This window comes from Filicampus tigris, chromosome 2, assembly GCF_054856515.1.
Source record: "Filicampus tigris isolate MCC_2025a chromosome 2, RoL_Ftig_1.0, whole genome shotgun sequence".
Classification (NCBI taxonomy): Eukaryota; Metazoa; Chordata; class Actinopteri; order Syngnathiformes; family Syngnathidae; genus Filicampus; species Filicampus tigris.
In genome coordinates this window covers 2,006,442-2,034,376 of record NC_141218.1, presented here as the reverse complement: position 1 = coordinate 2,034,376, position 27,935 = coordinate 2,006,442, and the positions used below count along the sequence as shown (strand labels likewise).

At 43.8% G+C, this 27,935-nt stretch overlaps 2 protein-coding genes across 3 annotated transcripts; both read left to right on the top strand.

The window, feature by feature from the left end:
• Positions 1 to 119: 119 nt before the first annotated feature.
• map4k2 (mitogen-activated protein kinase kinase kinase kinase 2) lies at positions 120 to 22,048 on the top strand. 2 transcript variants are annotated; one of them, XM_086016706.1, is made up of 33 exons: positions 120 to 1,196; positions 2,432 to 2,608; positions 6,783 to 6,840; positions 6,934 to 7,024; positions 7,430 to 7,494; positions 7,564 to 7,619; positions 8,333 to 8,380; positions 8,482 to 8,524; positions 8,619 to 8,691; positions 9,561 to 9,692; positions 9,793 to 9,855; positions 9,927 to 10,008; positions 10,098 to 10,211; positions 10,783 to 10,861; positions 12,013 to 12,071; positions 12,165 to 12,214; positions 13,606 to 13,644; positions 13,964 to 13,997; positions 14,989 to 15,145; positions 15,221 to 15,378; positions 15,792 to 15,833; positions 16,090 to 16,174; positions 16,249 to 16,328; positions 17,053 to 17,113; positions 17,191 to 17,314; positions 18,335 to 18,393; positions 18,484 to 18,587; positions 18,658 to 18,817; positions 20,054 to 20,122; positions 20,206 to 20,292; positions 20,376 to 20,446; positions 20,524 to 20,579; positions 21,189 to 22,048. In XM_086016706.1, exons 2-33 carry the CDS (start codon positions 2,516 to 2,518, stop codon positions 21,274 to 21,276), a joined length of 2,580 nt encoding a protein of 859 aa, XP_085872832.1. In that variant the 5' UTR covers positions 120 to 1,196; positions 2,432 to 2,515; the 3' UTR covers positions 21,277 to 22,048. The 2 variants fall into 2 exon arrangements, with proteins under 2 accessions (XP_085872832.1, XP_085872841.1); XM_086016715.1 differs by lacking the exons at positions 120 to 1,196; positions 13,606 to 13,644 and having other exon boundaries at positions 1,982 to 2,608.
• A 1,534-nt stretch (positions 22,049 to 23,582) lies between these two features.
• On the top strand, positions 23,583 to 27,610 carry LOC147150775 (RNA-binding protein 4.1-like). Its single transcript, XM_086055020.1, has 4 exons — positions 23,583 to 23,710; positions 24,741 to 25,174; positions 25,855 to 26,596; positions 26,671 to 27,610. Exons 2-3 carry the CDS (start codon positions 24,763 to 24,765, stop codon positions 26,586 to 26,588), a joined length of 1,146 nt encoding a protein of 381 aa, XP_085911146.1. The 5' UTR covers positions 23,583 to 23,710; positions 24,741 to 24,762; the 3' UTR covers positions 26,589 to 26,596; positions 26,671 to 27,610.
• The last annotated feature ends 325 nt before the right edge of the window (positions 27,611 to 27,935 follow it).

The window sequence follows — 27,935 nt, the reverse complement described above, 5'->3', positions numbered from 1 at the left end:
CGCGGACGCTCGGGTAAGGACCAATCGCGGCTCACCTGTTTCCTGAAGCCGGGCCGCCATTGGTCGTTGCCCGAGCATCCGCGATGGAGAGAAAGTGACAAAATGGCCGCCCCCTCCGATGGCTGGAAAGGGCTGCATTTTGCTGCTTAACTCATATTCCACAAATGCAACATCGATCAGAATGCCGTGTTTCGACCATTGGAGGCGCATAGAACATATCAAGAAATTTGGGGTGGAGTTCCCCTTTAAAACATGAGCAAGCATGCGAAGAATACAGCGGTGTGCAAATAGTTAACAACATCAATACATCCCCAAACAGTTGCGTGTCATTTTACGACATTGCTTTGGGATGATTTGCAAAAGCAAGAGACTGGACTCCCCAGAGCTTTTGCCAACAACCCAGGCTAAAGTCAGCTCCTCCCCGACATACAAAGATTGTCTCGCAGTCGAGATGTATCACTTGAGCGTACTTTGACACCCGTGTACTACTTTCCCATTAGACAGGGCTTTGGCACCATCTTGTGGCATCATAATGAGCACAAACCCCCCCCACTGGCGATAAGTTCCAGTCGGTGAATTGGTGAACAGTTGCAAGTCAGACCTCACGGCAACAAACAGTTGACGTTGTCTCGTCAGGACGAGTCGGAAAGGCTGCAAGCTGGGAAAGTCACCTTAGGATAGTTACTGTGTAACATTGTCCACTTCCGCGTTAACGATAGCTTCTTTCTTGCTAGCTCGATGTTGCCTTATTTGCTTTTTTTTTTTTTGTAGACGGGGCCTTGTAGTTTGGACTCGGCCCGCTTTTGTGATTTAGAGAAAAGCCCACAAAGCGCTGTCGGCTCAGAACCGCATGACATGAGGCGCTCCCTCCATGTCGCGCTCACTTGTAGTTTTTGGACTTTGTTTTTGCGGATCTGCAAGTAATAAAGACAAAGAAGTGGAGGCTGATCGCTGGGTGTCCTTGCTTCATATCTTTTGAGAGAAAGTTCATATTCACAAATGGCTTGCGACTTTAATTAGGCAATGAATGTTTGTCACTGCGCTGCTGGCATAGATACGTTATTTGTAAAGAATGAATCATTTTCAGCCCAGCTAAACGAAAGTGAATCATTTGCCATGGCAGACTAATGATCTCTTACAGAGGCTGTTGCGGATCAAACTGACCCCTTGGGGGAGAAAAAAAATCCATTTTAAAGGTCAGACTGACCCACGTGAGAGTTTAAAATAAGTATCGATGGAAAATAAGGTATGAGCTCCTTCCCCTTGCCTTATTTTTTGCCTTTATAGAAATCATTTAGGAAGTATCAGGTCTAATTGATGTGAACCTAGGGTCTTTAGAAATTTTTTTTCTATTTAAAAAAAAGGATGAACTATTGAACAGCAACTAATATTGTTGCTGGTCAAATTGACCCTTTTGAAAATCTAAAAAGACTTCTAGAAAATTTGGATGAAATATATTCTTTTCATTTCCATTTCATTCATAAAAAGAATTTGCAAAGTGTTATACAATATATTGGATGATTTAATGTGAAGTGGATCACATGACCCATGACACTAGTGTGTGTGTGTGTATATATGTATATGTGTGTGTGTATGTATGTATGTATATATATATATATGTGTGTGTATGTATGTATATATATATGTGTGTGTATGTATGTATATATATGTGTGTGTGTATGTATGTATATATATATGTGTGTGTGTATATATATATGTGTGTGTGTGTGTGTGTATATATATATATATATGTGTGTGTGTGTGTATGTATATATATGTGTGTGTATGTATGTATATATGTGTGTTTGTGTATATATGTGTGTGTGTATGTATGTATATATATATATGTGTGTGTGTATATATATATATATATATGTGTGTGTGTATGTATGTATATATGTGTGTGTATGTGTGTATATTATATATATATATATTACACACACATATATATATATATTCTTCTGGCTTTATTTTTAATTAATTCGTATTTTATGTTTTAAAACTATTTTTATGCTGTGGGTCATATTGACCAGTTTGAAAATCGAATATACTTTCACAAATGACATAATTATATTTAATGACATTTATTCGCGTGTTCTAATGGATGACGTTGAGTCAGGTAAGAAACCAACACCTGAATATGTTTTTTTTATATATTTATTTATTTATTTTTGTTCTTTCGAATATAGGATTGTCAAAAAAAAAACAGCAGAGTTAATCCGGAGTTGCGCGATTGTGATTGTAGGCCATTTTTTTTCCGACGTGCCTTTTTTCTTTTGCACGACTCCATCAGTTTTGTTTTTTTTCTTCGACGTAGAGTATCGCGCGCGTGTTTCTTTAAAAGTCGTTTGTTTCCGTGCCTTTTTTTTTTTTTTGGTTCTCCTTTCGAGGGGGGGGGCTTCCAATTGACGTTCTTTGTCCTCGGCGTCAGGAGCAGCCTAGTGGCAAGTGCGCCGCCGAGACGGAGCAAGAAGGCGCCAGCGGTGCCAGCGGCGGCACGACGGCGGCTGCCGGCATGGAGCGCATCGGCGTATCCTTCCTCGACCCTTTGGACGACTACGAGCTCCTCCACCGGATCGGGTGCGGCACCTACGGGGACGTGTTCAAGGTGAGACGGCCGGAGCCAAGTCATCAGCCCACTTTTCAACCAATGACTTTAAGATAATTCTCACACTTGGCTGCATTTGTGGCTCCTCACAACAATTGTAGGAGAAGAATCAAATGAAGCAATGCAAAACTTACTTCAACCCTCCCACTCATGCTTCCTGCACAAAGAGTTCTTAGTCCTTTTCGATAGGATACTTCATTAGGTACACCCTTTGCATACACATATGAGAGTAATTATTCGATTAAAAAAAATCTCTATATTGACTATGGATAAAAGGCACAGTATCAGCCGAAAACGCATTTAAAAAAAAAAAACCCACACACAATTTTTGGCCGCCTCGGCCGTTGCCCTAAATTTGCCAGCTGCACGCCACATCTCTACTGGTCGTGTTGACAATTGTGCTACTCTTTGAAATGCTTCCAGTGAACAACTACAGCGCTCAACTAGTAGTTCACAGGTGTCAACTCGTTGACAGTTTTTGCCTCACTCTGGAGCTGAAGCTGCATATCAAAGATATTGAATGAATGAATGAATTCCTTGAACACGAACAAGCCCGATTCACAATACAAAACTAGTAACGTTTATTCCATTACTTTGTAACATTTCTGCACACGAGTAGAACAACTTGGTCACAACTAAATGTTATTCGTGAAGCAAAACTGCACTCACTGACATCTACATACTCGTGCCACTAGTTTCACCTTTGTATTGTTATTACTAGTATATAAATGTCAAGTAGTGCACAGTTTGACCTCACTGGTGACGTGTTACTGGTGTGCAAAAATGTCATGCATTCGAAAAAAAACGTTACGAGGAAGACAGTTGTTCTTCACGTGCGGTCCAATCCTTTTACTAGTGCGCTGCAATCAACATATTCTTGAATATCCATATTCGGCCCCATGTACAAGTATGCCCTTTGTCCTCACTACTAAGATAATTCAGCGCACTGGTAGAATGATCGCGCCATAGTTCCTTTTTTTTTTTTTTTTTTTTCTTTTTTTTCTTTTTTGCGCTACTGCATGGCATTTCTGCACACAAGTGGTGCAATTGTGACATACTAGTGGGGCAACATAAAATGGAATGGTGAATTGACCAAAAATAATCCTCTGAATCCAAATACGTTTTTGAAGTAGACCATACATCTACTTGTATCTGGATCCAGATGATTTTATGCGCAACCACCTGACGAAACAAAATTGAGTAAATTCAAACATTTTTTTCCCAGTGTAGACGGTACTAGTAGTGAGTGAGTACACTGTTTACTATATTTTAGATTTGTGTGCAATTAGTACTACTAGTTAAGAGCCAGATGTTAACTCGTAGAATTTTACACCGCTGCTAATAATACCAGTAGTGCACGGTTTTGCTTCACTTGTAACATGTAGTTGTCCCACTCGTATGCCAAAGTCGTGCAACAAGTGAGGAAAAAGAAAGTAGTAGTACGTGGACCTTGGGCTGCATATCAAAGTTATTGGATAATTCATATTGATAGTCTATGACCACAATCAATAAAGAACCATAAAAATGAGAGAGGGATTATTTCTTTGTAAGCGAGGAAGCAAACTTAGAAATTCAGCAGAGGCCAAGTGATTATTTGATTTTTGACGGACTCGGACATGTCTACAATGTGAACGCGTTGGTAACATGTCACTCCCTTCCTTCCACTTCCCGCGTTCCTTGTGTCAAGTCTGCTGAACGGAGACACAGAAGGGCGTCCGTCCGTCCAGCCGGGGACAATGGCCCGCTTTTGCCTCGTGGGAGGGGGAAAAAATGAGGTCTCCACCTCCGCGGTCCGCACATGTGACAGCGGGCTGGCATGAAGCTGCTCGGAGCTCACGTGTGACACAGCCGGCCGGGCGTTTGGATTTTCTGCTCCTGTGGTGGCCCCTGCCTCTCGCCCAAAGTCAGCTGCCATCGAAAATATATGGAACTGGTGGCCGCTGGAACGTGGCTTTCATCCTAATGTATTTTACACAGCTGGGCATTTGACCACAAATTGAGCATCGTCCTCCGTCATTCGCCTTTTTCATAGGGGGAACAAAAAAATAGTACCCGCCTATAGTCCAGTCCGCCTCTCATTTGAAATGGCCGTCCTTTGGCGGGTCCCACTAAACTTTCACTAGCATCCCCCCCCCCCACCCACCCCTTGCTAGGTGATGTTTGAACAGAAATAGTGACTCACAGCGTGGCGGAAGCCTGTTGACAGCCTGGTCCCTCACTCAAATGTGTCCCCCAAGCAACAACAACTCACTATTTTCCTCGCCGCGACCATCGAAGCCTCGCCGCAAAAAATTGATTAAAGACGGACAGCAGATGAAAGACGGATTAAATGCACGGGCTGCCGGCGATGCTTAGTCTGTCTATTTTAAAATTTTTCCCGTCATTTGTCAACCGTGAGCAAAACGGGCGTCCGTCATAGGCGGATAGACGGACCGCTCCATTAAAAAATAGACGGAATGCCCAGCTGTGGTGGGCCAAGCAGGTGCATTTGATCCTAATCTATATAAAGTTTCTGAAAGTGGTGGTCCGTTGGAATGAACATTGTGTCAAACAGCCCAGGCTGCTATTTTGGGCTAGCTTGCGTCTCTCAAACGATGACTTGAGTCACAGGAAGCGCCGTGCTCGAACAGGAAGGAAAACAGGAAGCGAACACGCGTTTGACGTGGTGCGGATGCCAGAGTGAAACCGGCGCGCCACGGCTGCCTGGCCCGCCGATGCAGACAAACAATCGTTCAGTTGCATTCACAGCTACTTTTTGCGTGTTTTTGAGGCGTGCGAGCAAGCCGGACGGATTGGAGCCGAGCACCTCGCATTGGCGAGGGAGATGTGCGAACCGTTCCGTTCCCGCCTGCCGTGCCCTTTATTTTTGTGCGTGCCTCTGTTGATGTGGTTGAAAAACAGTACTGGCGCCCTTTGAGCTTGTCCAGCGCGGGCGGCACGGGCGCAAGCGACGCGGCTGGAAACCAGCACGGCAGCGACTTTGCTTCGGAGCCCCGCCCATGTTTCAGACACGTTATTAGTGGCTTGTTGTGGGCGGGTTCGAGGCCGTTGTTTTGGTCGCCGTCCCTCATACAATACAATACAATGTGCTATGTGTGTTGCTTGCCGCCACCAGAGCCCACCAAAAGGGATTTTTGGGAGGTCGATGCTTATTGCAACATTTGGCAGAGTATAATTCTGATATCTGATGAATCGCTGTAATGAAACAAATAACTTCCTTTTGGTTCCTTAACCCTAACAACATTAAAAGCTATGAATGACAAGCTGAAAACATTGGACTATTTTACAATACTTTGTCATTTACTATTTATTTGACTTTACAAAAGAGAGACAAATGGACGAAAATTGGCTGGTTATATTTTTGGGGCGGTTGGGCTGAATATTTGAATGTCTTTTGTCTTATGTTGTTAAAGTGGAAGTCAACCCAAACATCTTTTTTTCAAGAATATGTTCCCAGCAGGCCCACGAGTTGAAACTCAACATTCGAATTCATTTTGCGTTTGTGGAATATAAATTAAGCAGCAAAATGCACTCGTTTTTAGCCATCTCTGGGGGCGGCCATTTTGTCTTCTATAAATTAAGCAGCAAAATGCACTCATTTTTAGCCATCTCCAACGACCAATCGCGACTGACCTGTTTTCTGAATCTGAGCCGTCATTGGTCGTTGTGAGCAGTTGTGATGTCATTTTCAGTTGACAGAAGACAAAATGGCCGCCCCCAGAGATGGCTAAAAGCAAGTGGATTAACACTTTCATTTCACAAATGCAATATTTATCAGAATGCCCTGTTTCAACTAGTGGGCTTGCATAGAACATATTCTTGAAAAAAAATATGTTTGGCTTGACTTGCCCCTTTAAGTGTTAAAAAAAAAAACCAAAAAAACCTCAGTCATGAAACATTGGCAAAAAAAAAAATCGATATTTACCGATACATACGAATGCGCTAATTTTTTATCTAACAAATTGGTCCATATATTGAATAAAACATCGAGATAAATAATTTCCCATATGCAGTACATGACAATATTTTAGCCAATAATTGCTTGATTAAGGTCGAGAAAAACTGTACCATGTTCATTCCCCATTTAATTTGATTTGATCAAATCACTTGTGAATGAATGCTGATTAAAAGTGAGGCCGCGAACGTGTGTTTCCCCTCCTGGTCCCCGACGCAGGCGCGGAACATCGGCACGTCTGAGCTGGCCGCCATCAAGATTGTCAAGCTGGACCCATGTCAGTCGTAACTAGTGTTTTGTTTTCGATGCAACACCCGCCGCTTGCGTGGGCCGACCCCGCCCTGACCTTGAAGTGGTTGCGCTTGTCCAGGTGATGACATCACGTCCATCCAGCAGGAGATCACCATGATGAGGGAATGCAAGCACAAGAACATCGTGGCCTACTTTGGCAGCTACCACAGGTATATGGAGAAGAAAAAAAAAAACACACCAAATAAGTTGCAAGCATAACATAACGTGTACAAATACCTGGCTATTGCTCTTTCCTCGTATATATTTGAAAGACGAAGCGGGAAAACTGAAAGTATTTCGGCCGATTTTTTTTTTTTCCTGAAAGTTCTTGAATGTGAAATCCTCATTCATCCTGCTTTTTACGCCTACAGTCAACCACAACTGTCGGTTTACGTTGTCATTGAGGCACGCGTGTCGTGAGATGAGAAGTTTGTTCGCACACTTGAAAAAGCGCATCGCTGCACGTTATCCATTGCGTCACGTTTTCAAAATGTGTTTGTATGGTTGTGGAAGTGTGTTTAGCGAGCATCTCTTTTGATCGGGAAGCTGAACAATCTTGTCGTGTTGTCGGCCAGGAACACCAAACTGTGGATCTGCATGGAATACTGCGGGGGAGGCTCCCTTCAGGATATCTACCACGGTATGAATAGATACAAGTAGAAAAAGTTGCACCTTTTTTGATTTTGCATTTTTGTCTTTTTCCCCAAAGTGACGGGCCCGTTAAAGGAGAAACAGATTGCGTATGTGTGCAGAGAAACCCTCCAGGTACATTTTTTTCACCCCCCATAGTTTCTTCTATTACATGACAGGCTGCAGTCACAATGTGAAATCTCCTCTGGCTGACTGCCAGCACGCTGACTCATTTTTTCCCGCCGGCCACGGACAGGACAGCCAAGTAGCACTTTTAACGCTCAAGTGCGGAGGAACACGCTTTCCGTTCTGTCATTGCGAGTGACAAAAGTTTCGGGTCGTCCGGTTTAAGATCCACTTTGAAGACGTCCACCGCACGTCAAAAAGTTGCAAGATGTCCGCTGACTTTAAATTGGTCACATTCAAATCCAATGTGGTCGATTGGCAGCGGAGGAGGCCTGAGCGCATGTGCCTCGCCGCAATCTCGGCTCTGGCTCATCTTTCAAAGACGTCCCAAAAATGTGTTGACAAATGCAGCTTCTGACATAACTTAAATTTCCAATCAATAATCATGCGCAAAGAGTCAAGTGCTTTGAGCTTACGGCCGTCGCATTTTGGAGGCAAAACAACTAAGATGACAGAGAATGACATTCACTCATTTCGAACAAAAACTCGGCTGTGCTGAAAGACTTTTTTCATTTTTCATCCTTCTTCTTCCAAATATCTCAAACTCGTTAGGCTGGCGCCGTCCGGTGGTCGATAGTGGAATTACACCGAAAATAGGCACGAGGCGCCTTGTATTGTCCCAGCTGATTGTGTTATTGACTGCACTGTTACGTGTCTTGTAGGGTTTGTATCATCTGCATGAAACGGGCAAAATGCATCGAGACATCAAGGTAAGGCGAGCTGCGTCACGTCACGCGCCACTCGTTTTTTTTTTTTTTTTTTTTTTTGGTTTGTTTGATGGTGCATTAAAGCGCAGTGTCTTTTTGTACAGGGCGCCAACATCCTTTTGACAGAACGAGGGGATGTCAAACTGGGTCAGTTAACGATCTGGACGCATACCCGCTTTGTCCATATGATAATCGGACTGTGTGGCACTAAAGTCATTACGCGCGTGCATGTGCCTTGTAGCGGATTTTGGTGTGGCAGCAGAGATCAGTGCCTCTGTGGCCAAAAGGAAGTCTTTCATCGGGACGCCCTACTGGTAAGGCCACTCGCTTTAGTGCACGACACACTGGACAGAAAGATGGAGGGAATAATCGGCCCACACACAGGATAATCGCTCAGGATCATCTTTTCAGGATGTCCGATAATCAAGTTTTTGTTGACTTTGGACGGGAGAAAAAAAGTGCCTGATGTTTGGTCCGTGTGTACTGTAGTAAACACGCTACGACTACACATGGTCGTCAAGATGATCACAGACCACACACATAACGATAAACATATAACGATAAATTCACAGGCAATCGCGAGTCTACTTGGTGTTGACTGCACACAGACATAGATAAATATCGAACAGTTTTATCGTTTATGATTTCCAACCCGCAGCATTTCCCAAGCGGATTGGTTACGAAAAATCATTTATAACAGCCCACATCGCAGGATCATCTCTGAGAGACTTACGGCTATCGGGCCTCTGCTGACTTTAATCGGAAGAGAGTCGAAATGCTCAAATTAGGCCAGCTTATCGGTACGCGTGTGCCGCCATTTATCGTTTACAATTGTTGCCTTCACCATTTTCCAAGCAGATCAGGAAAGAAAAATCATCTCAACTTATTCTACACATAATTGCACAGAATGATCCCTTAAGAGCTTTTGCCGTTTTTGATCAGAGACGAGGAAAAAAATGCTCAAATTTGTCCCGATTAAGTAGAAAATTTGACCCACTTCAATAGAAAAAAAAAAGTTGTCCTCAGAAGTGTCCTCCACCATCACGCAAATGCGCGGACAAATGTTGATGAACGATCCAGTGTAATAAGAAAATCAGAGTGCCCCAAGAAGGCTACCTTGAGGAACTCCGAAATCCATTTCATAACCTGAGGAAAGAACTGAAGTCATCCTGCATGCCCGCAGGATGGCTCCAGAGGTGGCGGCGGTGGAGAAGAAGGGCGGCTACAACCACCTGTGCGACATCTGGGCCGCGGGCATCACCGCCATCGAGCTGGCCGAGCTCCAGCCCCCCATGTTCGACCTCCACCCAATGAGGTCGGGAAGCGGCCGCGCTTTTGTGTTGTGGAGCGCTGTGCCTGTTTTCCTCCTCTCCTCTGCGCTCATCCACAACATTGACGTGTTTGCCATGTTTCAGAGCTTTGATGCTGATGTCCAAGAGCAGCTTCCAACCGCCAAAGCTAAAGGAAAAAAACAAATGGTGAGTTTCAACGACTACCGCCACTATGTATATGCTTTGCCGGTCGGTCTTTCATCGCAACGACGCCACAGGTCTCCGGGTTTCCAAAGCTTTGTCAAGATGGCGCTCATCAAAAACCCTCGCAAAAGGCCATCCGCTGAGACGCTGCTACAGGTGAGCGGGCTGGCCTTTGCCCTTTGCCCTTTGCCCTTTGCCCTTCACTCACCAAGTGACGCCTTGCCTTCTTCCTTCTTCTCCTCCAGCATCCGTTCGTGACGCAGTTGTTGACCCGAAACCTGGTCATCGAGCTGCTGGACACGGCCAACAACCCCGAGCTGCACACCACGCACAGCATGGACGACAACGAGCTGGAGGAGGTCCGGGACGGCACCTTGGTGTACACCTTTGTGATAGCTAACACAATAGTAATGCCATTAGTGGGGATTCGACGAGGCTCATGTCAAGGTGGTTTGTTTGTGTCGAATAACACAAGTCGTCAGCGCAGTCATTCGTGTGACACGGGCTCATGATTGCGTGCGTGCTGGGACGGGGCTCAGCAACCTTTTTGAAAATCGGGAGCTACTTCTTGGCGACTGATTCGTGCGAAAAGCTCCCCGCTCGGTGCGCGCTTGCGAAACAACACGTTTGCTCGAAATGCTACGAAATTGATGGTACTATTAAATACAATACAATGCAACTTTATTTATATCGCGCGTTTCATAACAACACTTTACATTACAACAAGGAAATAACAATAACGTAACGAGAGAAAGCAATCGATCGAAACACAAATTACGATCTACAATAGACAGGGGAAAAAGTGTCAGTCTCACGTCGGATCTAAAGACAAAGAATAGAATTTGATACGTGCATTTTTGTGTGTGTGTTCAAATACAAAAAGTTTGTCTTTTGAAGCATGTGTACATGCCATCCTGTTTGTGTGGGCAGATTGGGGTGGAAGCTCCGGACAAGATCCAGTCAGCGGGGAAACACCTGCCCGCGGAGAGAACGGTGTCTGAAGAACAACGTAAGCGCAGTCGGCCTTGACAAAGCATTTCGCAAAATGGATTCAAATTCGTTCACTCATTCCTCTTGGATTTGTTTATCATTCAATGACTCGAGTACCGTCGTGGCAGAAAGCGGAGAGCCGGCAGCTCGTGAGCGGATGTCTCAATGTATTTTGCAATGAAGAGTGGTTGTCCTTGTGCGGACGCTCAATGACGCAATGTCGCCGATGTGAACGAGGAAGGACAAAAGCTCCTCAGTCGGCCCGCCGCTGGCCGCCCTCGTCCATCCGTGTGGCAATGCGGGCCTGCTGGCTGGATGGCACGCACAACGTGCCACGAGTGGGTGTGAGATGCACACTGGTACTTTTATACCGGGTCGCTGGTCCCGCTGGTTGTTCGCTCGGGACCTGTGCGCAATCTCGGCCCAGTCTCAAACTATCAATCAAGTCCGTGTTGACCTCCATGGACTTACACGTACCGGATGTAATCAGGGCCACGCAAACGTTTTTTAAGAAGGGATTTTCAAAATGGACGGATTTTAAAAAAAAAAAAAAAAAAAAAAAAAGATTTAATAATAATAAATATTAGGGATCCATCTATGTGGATTTTTTTTTTCAGGTCGATGCGGATAAAATTCAGATAAGTGATTAATAAATAAAAAATAGATATCATGAATAAAATAACTTATTTTTTGGTCCCTTAATGCATACAACGATACATTAAACAAACATTTTTTTGTTTGTTTTTCATCTAAAAAAAAAATTCATGTTATGATTAAATAACAATGAATGTTAATTTTAAATGGATTGTTTTTAATGGGTTTAACCATAATAGATCTATCAAATATTTCAGAAAATAAAAACGTTCACATTGTTTATTATATCAATATTTTGGTATTTTCTAAAAAATAGTGCTCATTTTAAGTCATTGTTAATACTTAACCAATAACGTCATGAAATGAAATTACTTTTTTATTTGTACATTTTATAAGACTGTTTATTAAAGAAAATACATGATTTAAAAAAAATATATAAATATTTAAAAATTGAATTAACCAATTTTAAAAATACAATAAAATAGAGTAAAAACGATCAATGTTATTTTCCCCGTGTCATGTCTTTTGTTGTGTACTGTTGTTTTTAGTATTGTTGTTTTTTGTTTTTTTTTGTAGTTGGCCAAGTGAAGTTTGGTCCACCGCTGAGGAAAGTCACCGAACCTTATCCCGATCTGGTAAGTTTGGCTCCGACCGCTCTGCTAACTGACGCCTGTTAATAACAAATCAGCTAGCCGAGCCCTGACGTTTTTTTTTTCCCCCCCGTGCAGGGCTCGTACGACGACGACTGGAGCTTGTCTGGCGATGAAGACGACTCGCCGTAAGACGCCGTTCCGTGTCCTTATAAGAATAATCTTTAGCGTTTTCATTTGAAGCGGCATGGCGCACCAAACGGCGCAACCAAGCCCGGCTGTAGTTGTGTGTCGTGTTCAGGCTTTTGTCTTTTCCGACCGTCTGTGACGCAGCCAACGTGTCCAAGTCGAGCCCCGACTTGTGATTGCATCGACAATGACTGTGATCACTTCTAATGCGCACATGGAGATGATCAAGTGAGGCAAATTGCCAGTTAAATGTAAAATGAGCGCCTTGGCTCCAAGGTTGGGAAACACCGGCTGCCCGCTTGCCAGTGCAACAAATGAATGATGCCATTTGGACTCTTATCAAGTGGAGAGACCAGGGGGAAGAAGTCCATTTGACTTGCACAAGTGGAAGCTTCCTCTGCTTGCTGTAGAAAGACTCGCGTACTAGTGATGAAGTTATGCCTTAAACAGGAAGTCAACGCAAACATTTTTTGTTCAAGAATATGTCCTTTGCAAGCCCACTAGTTGAAACAGGGCATTGCGTTTGTGGAATAAGTGTTAATCCATTCGTTTTTAGCCATCTCCGGGGGCGGCCATTTTGCCGGCTGACCTGTTTTCTGTATCTGAGCCGCGATTGGTCATTGTGAGCAGTTGTGATGTCATTTTCAGTCGACAGAAGTGACAAAATGGCCGCCCCCGGAGATGGCTAAAAACGAGTGGATTAACACTTAGTTATTCCACAAATGCAATATTTATCAGAATGCCGTGTTTCAACTAGTGGGCCTGCTGGGAAAATATTCTTAAAAAAATATGTTTGGGTTGACTTCCGTTTTAAGATACAAGTTGAATTCTTTTCTTGACCATCTCAAAACATTCATATCTCAAATCGTTTTCCCCCACTGAAATGAGTGGAAATGTCATGAATCCTTTTCAGCCTATCAGACAAAACCACCAGGTTTTTTTTTAGTAAATTGCTTCGACGTGATATTGTACTTTATAAAAACATACAATGGTGACGTAATTAACTAGAATGTAAAGACTGAAACGATTTTGGACATGTTTTTGCATTGTCCGCACAAACTGTAATTGGAAGCGTTACATAAATAAACGAATGCACAATTTGTACCAATAACAAAAAGTGATCGTCATTAAAAAAAAACTTTTTTTTTTCAAAATGACAGCCAACTTGAGCCATTAAAGCCTAGTAAAATGGGACTATTGATCATAAACAGTTCCCGCTTGAAATTGTGTCGGTGTCCATCCGTCTATGTTCCTTTGAGGCCCAATATGTGTGGGCCTGTCCCGGCCGGCCCTCCCCGGTTCCTTCCCGGCCATTGTTGTGGGCCGGCGGCCGGGGGGGTGGGGTGGGGAGGGGCCCTGGGCAGATAACCAGCAGGTCTTCCTGTTGCAGGAGCCTGCTGGAATGTGTGGAGCAAGCTCTGCAGCTGAGGTAGGCCACGTCCCTCCTCCCCAGCTCGTCCATGATCGTGTTGTTGTGTACACATCGGCTCCCTGACCTCCTCCAGTGGCTTTGTGTTTAGCCCCGCCTCCTAATCCAGACCCCAATCCCTCAAAATGCCGCCGCGCTCATAATCTGCATTTTGTGATTGACCACAAACCCGCCGGCTGACGGCTTTGCCTGTGCCTGTGTTTTTGTGACGTCGTCCCGGTCACGTCATCGGACTCTCGCCGAATTGAATTCCGTCACTCAGTTGTTGTTACCCAATCAGAGACCGATGAAAATTTTGTGGTCTTTTTTTTTTTTTCAGGAGCTTAACCATAAGGAGAGCGCCATCTACTGATGTGAGTGCTGAACCACATACACACAAAGAAAATGGATTAACTACCCTGTGTCATAAAAATCCAATTTCTTTTCTCGACCGTTTTATGCAAAACATCGGTCGAAATGAATCTGTGAAATGGTTCATCGTGCCACAATGTTTTCCCTTCTTTTCAAATCATATTGGATGTCCATTTATTGGCTTTGCCAGATCATTTGCTATGGCACTCTAAAAACAGTTGGGTTAAAAATAACACAATTTGGGGTCAAAAATGGTCCGACCTACTAATTGGGTCAACTTTCTGGTTTGTTTATGCAGAAAACAACCCCCAAAAATTGGGCTGTTTTGTACAAAACAACCCTTAAAAATGGACTGTTTTGTCCAAAGCAATGCAAGGAAGTGGGTCAATTTGACCCAATTAGTGGATCGGTCCATTTTTGACCCAAAATTGTGTTATTAGTGTTTTTAGAGTGCAGGATGCCTTTTTTCTGGCTGATTAGTGAATCGAAAATACCTGGCCGATTTCTCATTGATGTGTCATATGTCAGTCAATAAGATTTGCTCCGATTGGCTCGCTATTTTGCCCAATATGAATGCGAACAACAGCTTTCCTTGATATCTCGGCTGGCATATCTGTCGGGAATTCGCCAAACGATGAGTGACGTGGGCGCCCTGAACAGAGAGCCTGTCTAATCTTTTGAGGCTGCACAAACAGTATATTGCACTTTCTCACCATTAATGAACATTAAAGAGCTAGAGTCACAATCAAGGAAGAAGCGGGTTGCTTCACAAAGATGACGTGGGCTGGAATTAATTTACAAAATGGGCCCGAACACAGCACAACTCCTGGTTCCGAGACGCTTTGGAATTTCAAAAACCAACTGAAGCCGTTCATTCAAAATGAATGGACTCCATTTTGAATTCTGGCTCTGATCTGGAAAAAAAAAAACCAACGAAGCACTGTGAATACTTTTTGGATGCACTGTAGTTGATGTCATCATCTGCTGCTGTAGGGAAGGAGGAAGAGCGCTCTGTTGAGCCCCACGACAGGCTCCCTGCCCGCCTTTTGCTCTTTAAACCTCAACACCGGCGACAGAGATGCCGCACAGAGGCCGAGCTGCACGCTGGGCCCGGACGCCTCCGTGGCGCCTGACTCCACCTCGTCTTCCGGTACGGCCCCGTAACCGACGCTCGTGCCGCCGTGTGCGGCTCGCCGGCCGTGACTTGTCAAAATGTGTCCGTCAGCCGTGTTGGCCCGGTGCTCGGCCACGCGGGACGTCCGCCGGCGCTGCGGCGACCCGCGTCTGTCCGCTGTGACGGCAGAGGTGAGCGACGCCGGCGCTGAAAAGGAGACACCCCTCTCCCCCGAATGGAGCACACTGAGAAAAAAGACGGAGGAATCTGTGAGTTTCCACCACCTTCCGGTTCACCTCACTGCTCTGCTACGGTATAGTACTACTTGGCTCATACGCTAACCCCGGCCTGTTATTTCCTAATTGGATTTGTTGTTAGCGAGACGCCGAGTCCAAATGTGATTTGCGGTGTTCCCCCGCTATATTGCGGTTCGCGCCTCCGAGGCTAACGATGCAAAAATGCATCGACATGCTAGCAGCTAGCATCAGTTGTCCTGGTTTTCTGAAACAAAGGACATTTGAGCGCAAAGGTTTGGAGCGACACATGATATGTTTAAAGTGATTAAATGTGTTTTAAAGTGTGCGGCAGCGTGGGACTTACAGTATCCCCCGCAAAAAAACGGGGGTTCACTCTACTCTTGCCTTTCTTTTTATTATTTGTACCCTTTTTTTGGTATTTGTAGAGGGCTGATTTTCATGGACTTCCTCCCACCCCTCAAGTCCATGTAAGTGTCAAATCCAATCGCATGCAACCACCTTGACACGCACGACACGCTAAAAGCGACTTTGAGCTCATACTCCAATCCAAAAGGAAAAAAAATGTCTTTTTGTAACTGGTTCACACTGTGTTCCAAATTATTTATCACGTCCTGTTTTATTTTTCACTCACTAGTCCATGTGATTTACAGTGAATAATATTGAAGCACAAAATAGCAGTGCGGTGATCATTTTTTTTGGGGGGGGGTGGGGCGCATGCTGTAGATGGGGGCCTGCTTTTCCAAAGTCTTCAATGGCTGCCCTCTCAAGATCCACTGTGCTGTCACCTGGATTTTTCCAAACACGAGAGGTAAAATATTCATTGTGGTTTCAAGTTCTTCAACGCAAAGTAGATGCGCATCGACAGCCGTCTCTCCCTCTTAGACCAGCATCTTATTCTTGGAGCAGAGGAGGGAATCTACACACTCAACCTGAATGAACTTCACGAAGATACGCTAGAGAAGGTAAAGAAATGATACAACATACAGTACTGTATATACTGTATTTATTTTTTTCCGGAAGAGTTTAGAGCATGATTTATTTGTATTTTTTAGGTATTAACAGAATACAGTGCTTCGCGGATAGTGATCATTTAGAAGAAATGACCCCCTCCCCGACAAAAAAACGCTGCCTATATATATGCCTTAAGATGGTGGCACTGCACTACTTTTGTCTGAATGAAACTCCGAAACTCACTTCAACATCCTTGCCACCAGGATTTACCAGGATTCATCTTGGAAATGGAGGACTTTTTGTCTTGTAATATTATAACTTTAGTCTCTACCATATGAAACTTTTATCTGGAAAATGTACAACTTTGTTCCCATGTTACCACGTTAATCATGAAAATATTATTTTTAATCCAAAACATTGGATGACTTTTTATCTTGCAACCTTTCTGACATTAAGCCCTAAAATATTACTTTATTGTGAAAATATGTCTCGTCATGTCTCAAATTTAATTGAAAAAATATATATATGTATACATAGTATATATGTATATGTATATATGTATACACGCACACGCGTGTATATGTGTGTGTACGTATTTATAGGGTTAGAGTTTTTTGTGTTTTTTTTTTTTCAATCAAAACAATTTCAATTTGTTTTAATGAAACAATTTATCTTGAAAAGAAATGGCTTTCTGCATGACTTGACTCCATTTGTTGTCGTCCCTCCCTCACACAGCTGCTGCCCCAGCGATGCACGTGGCTGTATGTGATGAACAACGTGCTGATGTCCGTGTCAGGTAACGACTTCGCACAAACACGCCGCAAAGTATCCCACGGCCGCTCTCACGGCAAAAATCTCCCCACCCCACGGCAGGAAAATCGTCACAGCTTTATTCCCACAGTCTGAGCGCCCTGTTCGAGCAGAAGGGACATTTGCCGAAAAAACACGGCAGTCTGTCGCTGGGCACCGGCCGTTTTACGGACAGGATTGGCACAAGGTAAGACCTCTTGAGTTCGGAACCCTTACCGCTTGCTCGCGGCCACGGACCTATTCCGTCATTTCAAGACTGTGTTGTTGTTCTTTGCTTCTGTTACCGCATAAGGTTTTTCACTCAAGTCAGTTATTGTTATTACTATGACATTTTTATTTTCTAACAGTTCAAATTGCAGTTTATTTGTAAAATATCATCAAAAATGAGGTTTTGATGTATTTCAGTACCACCTTTTTTCTATTCTTACTACTATTGCAGTCTTTCTACAGTCCGCGTAGGGAGCTTCCAACTTCCCTTTTTAAAATCAAAATTGTGTCATCCATTACCGGAAGTAACAATGAAAGTAAAAAAAAAAAAAAAAAATCACCCAAAAAGTACAAATCATTTTTAACTTTTTATCCTTGTTCATTTATCTTTGCCAGCAACATATAGTGACAGGCAGAACAATAAATGCTCTTCCACCACACTCCCTTTTTGTTTGGTGGTGTGCTGAGATTTTTCTCATATAAAATATGTGCCTTGGCTCAATAACGCTTTGGAGTCATGTCGTAGCGGGCCCGAGACAACATATAAAAACTAAGCACGGGCGAGTACCGATACCAAGTATCGGCATCGTGCCGTTTCCTGCCTTATTTCAAGGCATCGAGTCTCCATAAAGGATGCAGGTACCAGCCATCGATACTTCAAGACGAAGTCAACCCAAAGATATTTTTTTCAAGAATATGTGTTGAAACACGGAATTCTGATTAATTTTGCGTTTGTGGAATAAGTCTTAATCCCCTCGTTTTTAAGATATCTCTGGGGGCGGCCATTTTGTCACTTCTGTCGACTGAAAATGGCATCACGTCTGCTCACAAAACTGAACTGAAATGTTATCAGTCTTTTGGTATCGCCGAGTCCTCCAGAGTGAATACTGGCAGAAAAGTGCTATCGAACATCCCCAGTAACAGCAAACACAGGAGACTCGGTCACGTCCTTGTTTTCCCGTCCGTCCGTCTGAAGGATTTGCGTGCGTTGTCTCCTCAGAAAGTTGACTTCATCCGTGAAGATCCCCGACACGAAAGGCTGCAGGAGATGCAGTGTCGGTAAGGCCTCGCGGGATTTCCCGTCTATGGCACGTCTTAACCTGCCCTCCCTCCCTCCCTCCCTCCCTCCTCTGGTCGTTTGTCTTCCAGCTCGAAACCCGTACACGGACAGTACTTTTTTATGCGGGGCGGTTCCGTCCGGCCTGGTTCTGCTCTTGTGGTATGAGCCCCTCCAGAAGTTCATGCATCTCAAGGTTTGTAAGCCGCCCGCCTGCCGCAGGCGCCGAGCCTTTGAGGATTTCCCGCCCTGCGTTGTGCTCGCAGCACCTGCCGACCAGGCTGCCGGACTCCCTGGCTATATTTGAGCTGCTGGTGTTGGTCACCGACGAGTTCCCCCAGTTGTGCGTGGGGGTGAGAGACTGCGCCGATGGCAACCTCAAGTTTGATATTATCGAGTTGAATGGCACGCCCATTTCACAGCCAGGTATGGATGGTCCTTTGCGCGTTCAAAAAGCACTCATTTCAAGTTTCTCAGCTCAATTCCGATTGTTGGTTTTTTTGCCCACGTGTGACACTTTTTTTTTCCATGCACTGTGAACAGTACAATTCCGATTTTTTTCAAATCCGTCCTGGGCCTCTTTCGTTTGTGGATGTAAATCGGATACGTGTGCGATGAGCTTTCATTATGAACACTCATCTGCACACATCCGACCCATACGTCATCACAAGACCGATATTTCCCCCACGCGGGCGGGGGATGTGCCATTAGATGTGCGTCAGTCCCTCCCGCCTGGCTACTCTGGCGATATGAGAAGATAAAATGAGCCTCTACACGCGTGACCATATTTACCTAGCTACCGTAAACACGTAATGTCTTTTTTGGGGTGCACGTCACTGGACGCCGTGCTTTGCGCGCATGCGTGTCACGTCATGGACGCCTCGCGTACACATTAGAAGTCGCATTTGTTTTTGTCATGCGAACGGGTACAAGATCGGAATTGAAGCAAAAAATCCAAAGTGGGCATCACGCCCCGCAGGAGAGAAAATATAAAAACATATGCCCTTAACATTGCGTTACGTTTTTGTCCTTTCAAAAATGGATCATTTGATTAGTGTAAAATTCTGACTTTAGTCGTGGAAATGTGGAGGTTTTCATTTATCTCCAAAATATACCTTTTTCTCAAGTATGTATATGTTTTTACTGCTTTTTAGCTAAAACAAATTTTTTTTTTTTTTCTCAATTGTAGAACTTTATTCTTATAGTATTTTGACTTTAATTTAAAAAAGAGATGATTTATCTAAAAAAATTAAAAACAAGATTTTAGATAAATATATATTTTTTTTAAATATGTGACATGTATTTAACTTATAACTATGGTTATAACTATAACTATGGTTATAACTTAACTTTATAACCACAGTTATAAATAATAAAATGTATCTTTTCAAAACAAAAAAGTTATGGATTTTTTTTCTGGTTACAGTGGTAATATTGCCAGAATTAAACATTTTGATTTTTGATTTAAAATGTTACCTTGACAATATTCACCTTTATATCTTGCAGTATGGACTTTTAAAATTATTTTTTTCCCCCCCAAAAAAATATACTTTCCATCTTGACAATGTTCAACTTTTTTTCTCGTAGCATTTCGACTAAAATCTCGACAATATGACTCATCTTAAAAAGAGTGGAAAATTCATTTCAAATGTTACCTTTCAGAAAACGGGGCTGTCGAGGCCGTACAGGTCACCCAGCTGGACCGAGACACCGTTCTCATTGCATTAGAAAGTAAGCCACCTCCATTTTGACCACTTATCAATTTGCTTTCAAACATGACGGCAATCTTCGAAATGTGACTTTTGACGCTCCAGAAACCGTCAAGATTGTAAACCTACAGGGGCTTCCATCCAAGGAGCTAGCTGCTGAAATGGTGTTCGAGTTCCCCATTGAAACGCTTGGTAAATTTTTTTTTTTTAAATCCAATCCAATCATTTCAAGAAGGTGTTTTTTTTTCCATTTGTTTGACTTTAGTTTGTTGCAGTTTGCTTGCAGGACAGCGTGCTGGCTTTCTGGAAGCACGGACTGAAAGGAAGGAGCTTTCACTCAAATGAGGTGATTCAAGATCTTTTCTTGCAGTCACTCTCTTGCCGCATGCATCTCTCACCGGCTGAATTGTACTTGATTTGCAGGTAACACAAGAAATTACAGACGAGAGTCGAGTATTCCGAGTTTTGGGAACAAACCGGTATGTGAACAGTCCTTTGTACTAAAAAGAAACCGTAATTGTAATTTTATGAGAATGAATTGTTTTGGTCATTAGTGTCATCTAAAAAAATATCTGACTTTTTACACACACTGTGTGTTGTTTATACAGAGATGGGCACTTTACACATTTGTGCCGGTCCGTCCTTCGCCCTCAGTCCTTATTCCTAAAAAGAATCGGCATCCGACCCCGTCCGTGCTTATCCTTTTAAGTGCTTCCGTCTTTACATTCCGTAAAACCCTAACCCTCTGGAAAACCCACTTCTGTCCTTGCTTAGTCCGTCCTTTTTAACAGACTTCTCGTCCTCCGTCCGTCCGTCTACAAAATGGCCGTTGTTCATAAGAGCACACGATAGAATAGCCGCACACAGGCAATAAACGGGCAAATATAATTCACAAATGTACAAAGTTGAAATATAAATAAAAGGAGATGTATAGCTAGAAGTGGAATAATATTGTTATTGCACACAATGAAGTTATTACACCAGAGGAAGGGTGACCAAATGAGTGTTAATAATATATTGAATTTATATACTGTTTAATCTCGTTTTTATTCAAATTATTGTTGAAAAAAATTATTTTTTTGCCCTAGGGACATCATTCTTCAGAGCACACCGACCAACGAGCCCTCAGCACTGAGCAACGTCTACATTCTGACAGGCCACGAAAGCAGCTATTGAAACTTGCCTGCAGCAAGTATAAAATGAGCATAAGACTTATACAGTGCATCCAGGAAGTATTTACAGCATGGCCAATACGTTCCAGAGACACTGTGTACTTGAGAAAAAGTTACTATAGAGCCAGTCGCATTTGTCCAAATGTTCCGAAGGCTTCAATATCGAATTTAACTTGAATGTACTGCCCGTAGACTTGTTAGCATTAGCGGAGCCACATTCTTCCATGCTGTAGGCACTGTGCGATCCCGCAAAACAACAAATGCCAAGTACTTTACACGTCGTACTGACGCATGCGGTTTTATTTAATTATGAAAAAGTACGGTTGTCCTGTTATTAGACAAACAGGGAGCTGAGGCTAATGCTAACTGTAAACATAGCGTTAGTTATTTATTGTAATTTACTGAACTAAACATGGACAAGTTGTGACTGAGAATATATGATTACGTTGTAATGTACGTTCCAACTACACTAAAGGTGATTTTCATATTTATATTATTTATGGAACGTGCACTGTATAGGTAAGCACTCACCTATCCCTGAGATACTTGAAGATAATTTGCTTGTAACCATGTTTTGAAGGTAACTGTTCATACATTTATAACATTTTTACACTATGCTTGTAACGTGTAGAGGGCTTTTACGAGATCAAATATTCATGTTTCAATGCCGCTCATATCCTCGACAGAGATTGTCACATTGATGATTGATACTGGACCTGTAACAAAATATTGTACATTGTATCACAAATGAAATAAACCTACTGTTTGTATTTCTACATTAGCAAGAAAGTGTGTTTTCATGTTTCACATACGTAATTTAAAGGAGACGTTATTTTTTCTCCGCACAACAGCTCCCAAATGTCGTAATAAGATGGCTGTGATGTGCTTCTTTTTCTATGTGCTTGTCTTCAGAGTCATAAATGAGCTGGAAACTATCCTAGCTGATAAACAACCATTCAAACCTGTGCGCAATTTAGAGTCTTGGATGCATATTTTTGGGAGTGAGTGCAACCCCGCACCTCAAACTGCGAGGTTGACATGCTAACCACCAGCATACAGTGCTGCTGTTTTCATAATACTGTATGTACCATTTATGTCCTTTATCCACTCTGCCCCGCAGTCATATGGTGTTCCACAGGGTTCAATTTTGGGGCCCCTGCCGTTTTCATTTTATTTGGTTCCCCTGGATTCCATTTTACGAAAGCATGGTATTTCCTGTCACTTCTATTTTTTATTCTTTAAAAACTTTATGGGATTTTTGTAATACGATAAATTTAAGTCATATTGTAATTCTGAGTCATAATTAGTACCGTCTTCTTCTCTTCCTTTCGGCTTTTCCATTCAGGGGTCGCTACAGCGAATGAATTGCCTCCATCTAACCCTGTCCTCTGCATCCTCTTCTCTCACACCAACTACCTTCATGTCCTCCCTCATTACATCCATAAACCTCCTCCTTGGTCTTTCCCTAGGCCTCCTGCCTGGCAATTCAAAACTCAGTATCCTTCCAGCAATATATTCACTATCTCTCCTCTGGACATGTGCAAACCATCTCAGTATGGCCTCTCTGCCCTTATCTCCAAAACCTCTGACATGTGCTGTCCCTCTGATGTACTCATTCCTGATCCTATCCTTCCTGGTGACTGCCAGAAAGAACCTCAGCATCTTCATCTCTGCCACCTCCAGCTCTGCCTCCTTCCTGTCTTTTCCTCAGTGACACTGTCTCAAGACCAAACAACATCGCTGGTCTCACCAGAGTTTTGTACACATTTTCTTTCATTTTAGCTGAAAGTCTTCTATCACAAATCACACCTGACACTTTTCTCCACCCGTTCCAACCTGCCTGTACACGCTTCTTCACCTCTTTTCCACACTCTCCATTGCTCTGGACTGTTGACCCTAAGTACTTAAAATCCTCCACCTTGATCTCTTCTCCCTGTAACCTCACTCTTCCACTTGGGTCCCTCTCAATCACACACATATATTCTGTCTAACTGCGGCCAACCTTCATTCCTGTCCTTTCCAGGACAAACCTCCACCTCTCTAGCTTCTCCTCGACCTGTTCCCTGCTCTCACTGCAGATCACAATGTCATCTGCAAACATCATAGTCCATGGAGATTCCTGTCTCACCTCGTCTGTCAGCCTGTCCATCACCAAAGCAAACAAGAAGGGGCTCAGAGCTGATCCCTGATGCAGTCCCACCTCCACCTTGAACTCCTCTGTCACACCTACAGCACACCTCACCACAAAGACGTCATCGACGCTTCGTGGTTTTAATGCTACAAGTAGTCCCTTTTGTGACCAGTAGAAGACAGCAACGTGCCTTTGTGGCGTTGAGTCGCGCACATTGAGGAAGAGGAAGACGCCGCATCGGGGCTTCATTGGAGGCGCCATTTCACTCCTCATTCATTGGCGTAGGGGCCTGTTTTCTTTTACACCGGTAAGATCGGCGTTTTACATCAAATCTAACATTTAAAACTAGCCCGGCGGGGACATTTAATAGTCTCTTGCTGTTACCAATCGTTGCTGACTTTGGTTCGCTCGGTGAAACGTTTACTAGCTCGCATATTGTGCCCGCCTACATCTAGCAAACATGCGCACGCTAAGTGTTCCGTGGACGAGGGTCTAGTTTTCATCGGCTCAGTGGACTCCGGCGACACGTTAATAAAAGGCAATGTCACTTTGGACGAGATATCTTTGAATCAAATAGATGGCATTGAGTAATTTTCCAAACAAGCGACTTTCGGGCTTGCTAGCATAGCTTAGCATTTGCTTAGCGCGCGTTGGTACACTGCGGCGAGACGTTGATGGCGAGCCACTACATCATAGCATCAAAACCGATTTGGCGGCGTTTTCATGTAATGATCGACTCTGACCAGGTACGCTTTCATTCCACCCGTCGGGTTTGATGAGTGGTTAGCACGTCTGCCTCACAGTTTGTTGTTGGGAGTTCGAATGTGGCTCCGGCCTTCCTTGTGCGGCATGTGTATGTTTCTCCCCCCCGTGCGTAGTTTTTACCAGCCACATAATCTCAAAACATTTGTTCGTTTCAGTAAATATTGTCAGTTGCCCCCAAGTGTGAATTAGAAGAATTGTTAGTCAAAGTCAAAATGTGTCAGGTGATCGGCTGGCGACTCACTTTGCATGCATCATGTCAACAGTACAGTGGACCGGGCCGGCCCGCGAATTGCGAAAATCCGCGTATAATCAACGCTAATTTAAATGTAATGCGGCAACGACATTTCTGGGGCTATGTGCCTTTTGCTGAGCCTAACTCTTAATTTTTATCACTACATATTTCATTTATTATGATGTAAACCTGATTTGTTAGACAGTAAAAAACAATGACAAATTTGCCATCAGCGCAAAAATTTGAAAAATGTACTTGCATTTCAGATTTTTTTTTTTTAATTCATAAACTTTCGACAAGTGTTGTTTTTCGTTTGAATCACATCTTTTGACTCTTACAGGATCCGCCAAGCGTCTGCAGTCATGGTGAAAATCTTTATCGGAAATCTGGCCTGCAACACCAGCGTCGACGAGCTGCGGGCCCTCTTTGAGAAGTACGGCAAGGTCACAGAGTGCGACATAGTCAAGAACTTTGGCTTTGTGCACATGAGCCTCCTGTCCGAGGCCGAGGAGGCCATCCAGAACCTTAACCAGCACCAGCTGAACGGCTGGCGCATGAACGTGGAGCTGAGCAAGGGCAGGCCCAAGTCCAGCACCAAGCTGCATGTGGGCAACCTCGGCGAAGGGGTCACGGCGGACATTTTGCAGGCCAAGTTTGAAGAGTTTGGTTCGGTTGTGGAATGTGACGTAGTGAAGGACTATGCCTTTGTTCACATGGAGAGAATGGAGGATGCCATGGATGCCATTAATAAGCTGGACAACACCGCCTTCAAAGGTGACCTCTCGGTTTGGTGCTCTATGCTGTCCATAGATTTGGATTGTGCTCTCGGGACCCCCCCCCCCCACCAAAAATCCCTCAGTTGATATTTTCCCCAGCGAGTGAGCGAGCGTGACTAACCTTTCAGGTGGACTTAAATCAACCTCTCCAGGCAATTTGACTTTACTAAAACCTCTAGTGTCACGGTACAAAAATCTGACTTCGATACCTGCTTAAAGTAACAAAACTGGTACGATACCACGGTGAAAACGTCATAGATACCAAAACTTGAAATTCTAAGTACTTTTATTAACGCGATAATATTTGTCAGTAACGGATGAGAATCCCCAAAAGTATCTTTGAATAACAAATGTCACAAGGCTTTGGGCGCAGATGGAGTCAAGGATGAAAGGCCTAACCCCCTGTTAATGATACTGTAGAAATCCAAGTTATTGTATTTCCCCCCCAAAAAAGACAGACTATTGATAATTTACGAAGGCGAAAGTGAAAAAGCGTAGAAACGCCACTGGTATGTGATGACTTCTATTTGAGTCTCGAGTACAACCCGGCTGGATAACCCGACGCTAAACCACAATTCTGCGGGTTCCTGCTCGGTGATTGCTTGTTTTTTCAAGTCGGCGAGAGCCTTCGTGTTGGAAGGCTTCCGGTCTCATGCGTGTCTTCTCTCTCCTTACAAGGCAAACTGATGAGCGTACAACTGTCCACCAGTCGGCTGCGCACGGCTCCGGGAATGGGAGATCATACCGGCTGCTTTGTCTGCGGGAAACATGGTCACTGGTCGAAAGACTGTCCAGTCGATCGCAACAATAGCCACGGTGACGACATGAGAGGTTTCGGCGGCCGGGGCCCCCCACGCGGTCCCCAAGGTTTTGGCAGGGGCGGCTACGGAATGGCCAGCGCGCCCCCTAATTACATGGCTGGCGCTGCGTTTAATCGGGCTAGTTATGGCGGCGGGATGCCGCCGCCGCCGCCCCCCCCTCCTCGGAGGCCTGGCCCCGAGGTGGGGGAACGGTACGGTGAGAGGTCTTCAGTTTACGACAGAGACCGTGTTCACACTAGTGTTGACTACTATGAGAAGTACAGAGCTCGCCCTTACGGCTCGAGTTATTTCGAGGAGCGCCGCATGTCCTATCTCCCCCCTCCCCCTCCTCCCCCACCCCCTTCTGCCCTCTCAAAGTTCTCGGGCATGGACCCGTACGAGCGGCGTCCGCCGCCACCCGCGCCGGCCCCCCCCTCCGCCGCCGCTGCCGCTTACTATGCGAGAGAGCACAACCCAATCAGCCGGGCACCCGTCGCACCGGCAGGCTATGCCTATGAGCGCAAGCGGCTGTCGCCCGTCGGCGCCGGCAGGGGCGCCTTCATGCCGCCGCGGCCCAAGGAGCATTTCGCGCCACGCTACGCGCCGTACTGAAGCCCACGGTAAGGCTCGGACATCTGCGGATGGAAACCACAAATAAAAGCCACAACAACCAATGCTTATTTTTCTCTTTTAGGTCTTGGACTTTTTCAGCAAGTGTCATTTTGTCAAGCTTCCAGACTACGTGGTGCCGCCACGTTCCGCATTTTTCTTTTTTTCTTTTTTACTCCCCTCTCCATAGTGTCACATTTACGTCAGTTTTTTTTTTTTTTTTTTTTTTTTTTTTATGTACATTGCTGGCTTGTTTTGCAAGATTTTCAGGTCACTGTTTAGATTTTTGTTTTAAATCCTTTGTCATTTCTTCACACACAGTGACATTTCTTCAAGCATCACTTGTTTGAAAAGTGAGTTGGCTTATAACCGACACGTTCGTATGTGAATGTGGCGGAAGAGCCAAAAACTTAATGTCATTTATTTCCTGTATCACAGTTTGCGTACTAAAAGTAATTACTGCTAAACTTATCTGCTTATACTTTATTACGCGTTTATACAAAACCTGTTTCAGTGAAGTCACCTGTTCCTGCTTTACATAAATTACTGTTCATGCTATATTTCATTCGCATTAATAATGGCTCTCAATGCCACGTTAAAAATGATCCCACTTAGTTTAAGTTTCTCAAATAGAAGTGAAGACTGCTAAAAAAAAAACATTCCAATATCCCATTCATGACTTCATTGTGTCAAATTAAAATTTTTATATCTCTTTTTTTCTTTTTGAAGTGACAGTTATTTGAAATAAAGTGTCAAGTGATAGCAAGGCATGTAATGTCATTCACAGGTCTCTTTCTGATTTCATACACTTTTTTTTTTTTAGGCTGTTGTATGTGGTTGCGAAAATCCTCGGGGTGAATGACTCAGGGATTGGACTCACTGTCAAGAGGCACCATTTGTTTTTCTGTGCCCTTTTTTGCATATAGGTGGAGGTGAATATTGTATTTTTCATACTAGCTGTAATAGTATCAGCATACATGAACAATTGTTTTTTAATAAAAGAACAGTCATTTTGTTGACAATTACTAATGCTTTTTATTTTGCAACCCCCTGGAAATTTCAACTATTTTTGTTTTTTGATTTCAATATTTATTTTTTGTCCCCTATATAAACGTTTGTATTCGGATAATTTTTTGGGACCTATTCTCTACTATTATAACGAGGGACATTGTGTACTTTGTAGAACTAGGCATTATGATGCTCCTTCCGTTTATGAGGCAGAGCTGCCCCGTCCAATATGGCGGACGCACTTACGGCTCGTAGGCAATGGGCCAACCGCTCAATGAGGCGTCAAACGTATACAGTAATGTCTACGGTCCTACCATAACATCTGCCGTTTTCACTACAGTA

Coding starts and splice junctions, on each gene's coding strand:
- map4k2 (XM_086016706.1), top strand. CDS start 2,516: ATGGAGCGCATCGGCGTATCCTTCCTCGACCCTTTGGACGACTACGAG. Junction 13,998..14,988: donor GGAGAGCGCCATCTACTGAT/GTGAGTGCTGAA, acceptor CTGCTGCTGTAG/GGAAGGAGGAAGAGCGCTCT. Junction 20,293..20,375: donor GTTCCCCATTGAAACGCTTG/GTAAATTTTTTT, acceptor AGTTTGTTGCAG/TTTGCTTGCAGGACAGCGTG.
- LOC147150775 (XM_086055020.1), top strand. CDS start 24,763: ATGGTGAAAATCTTTATCGGAAATCTGGCCTGCAACACCAGCGTCGAC. Junction 25,175..25,854: donor GGACAACACCGCCTTCAAAG/GTGACCTCTCGG, acceptor TCTCCTTACAAG/GCAAACTGATGAGCGTACAA.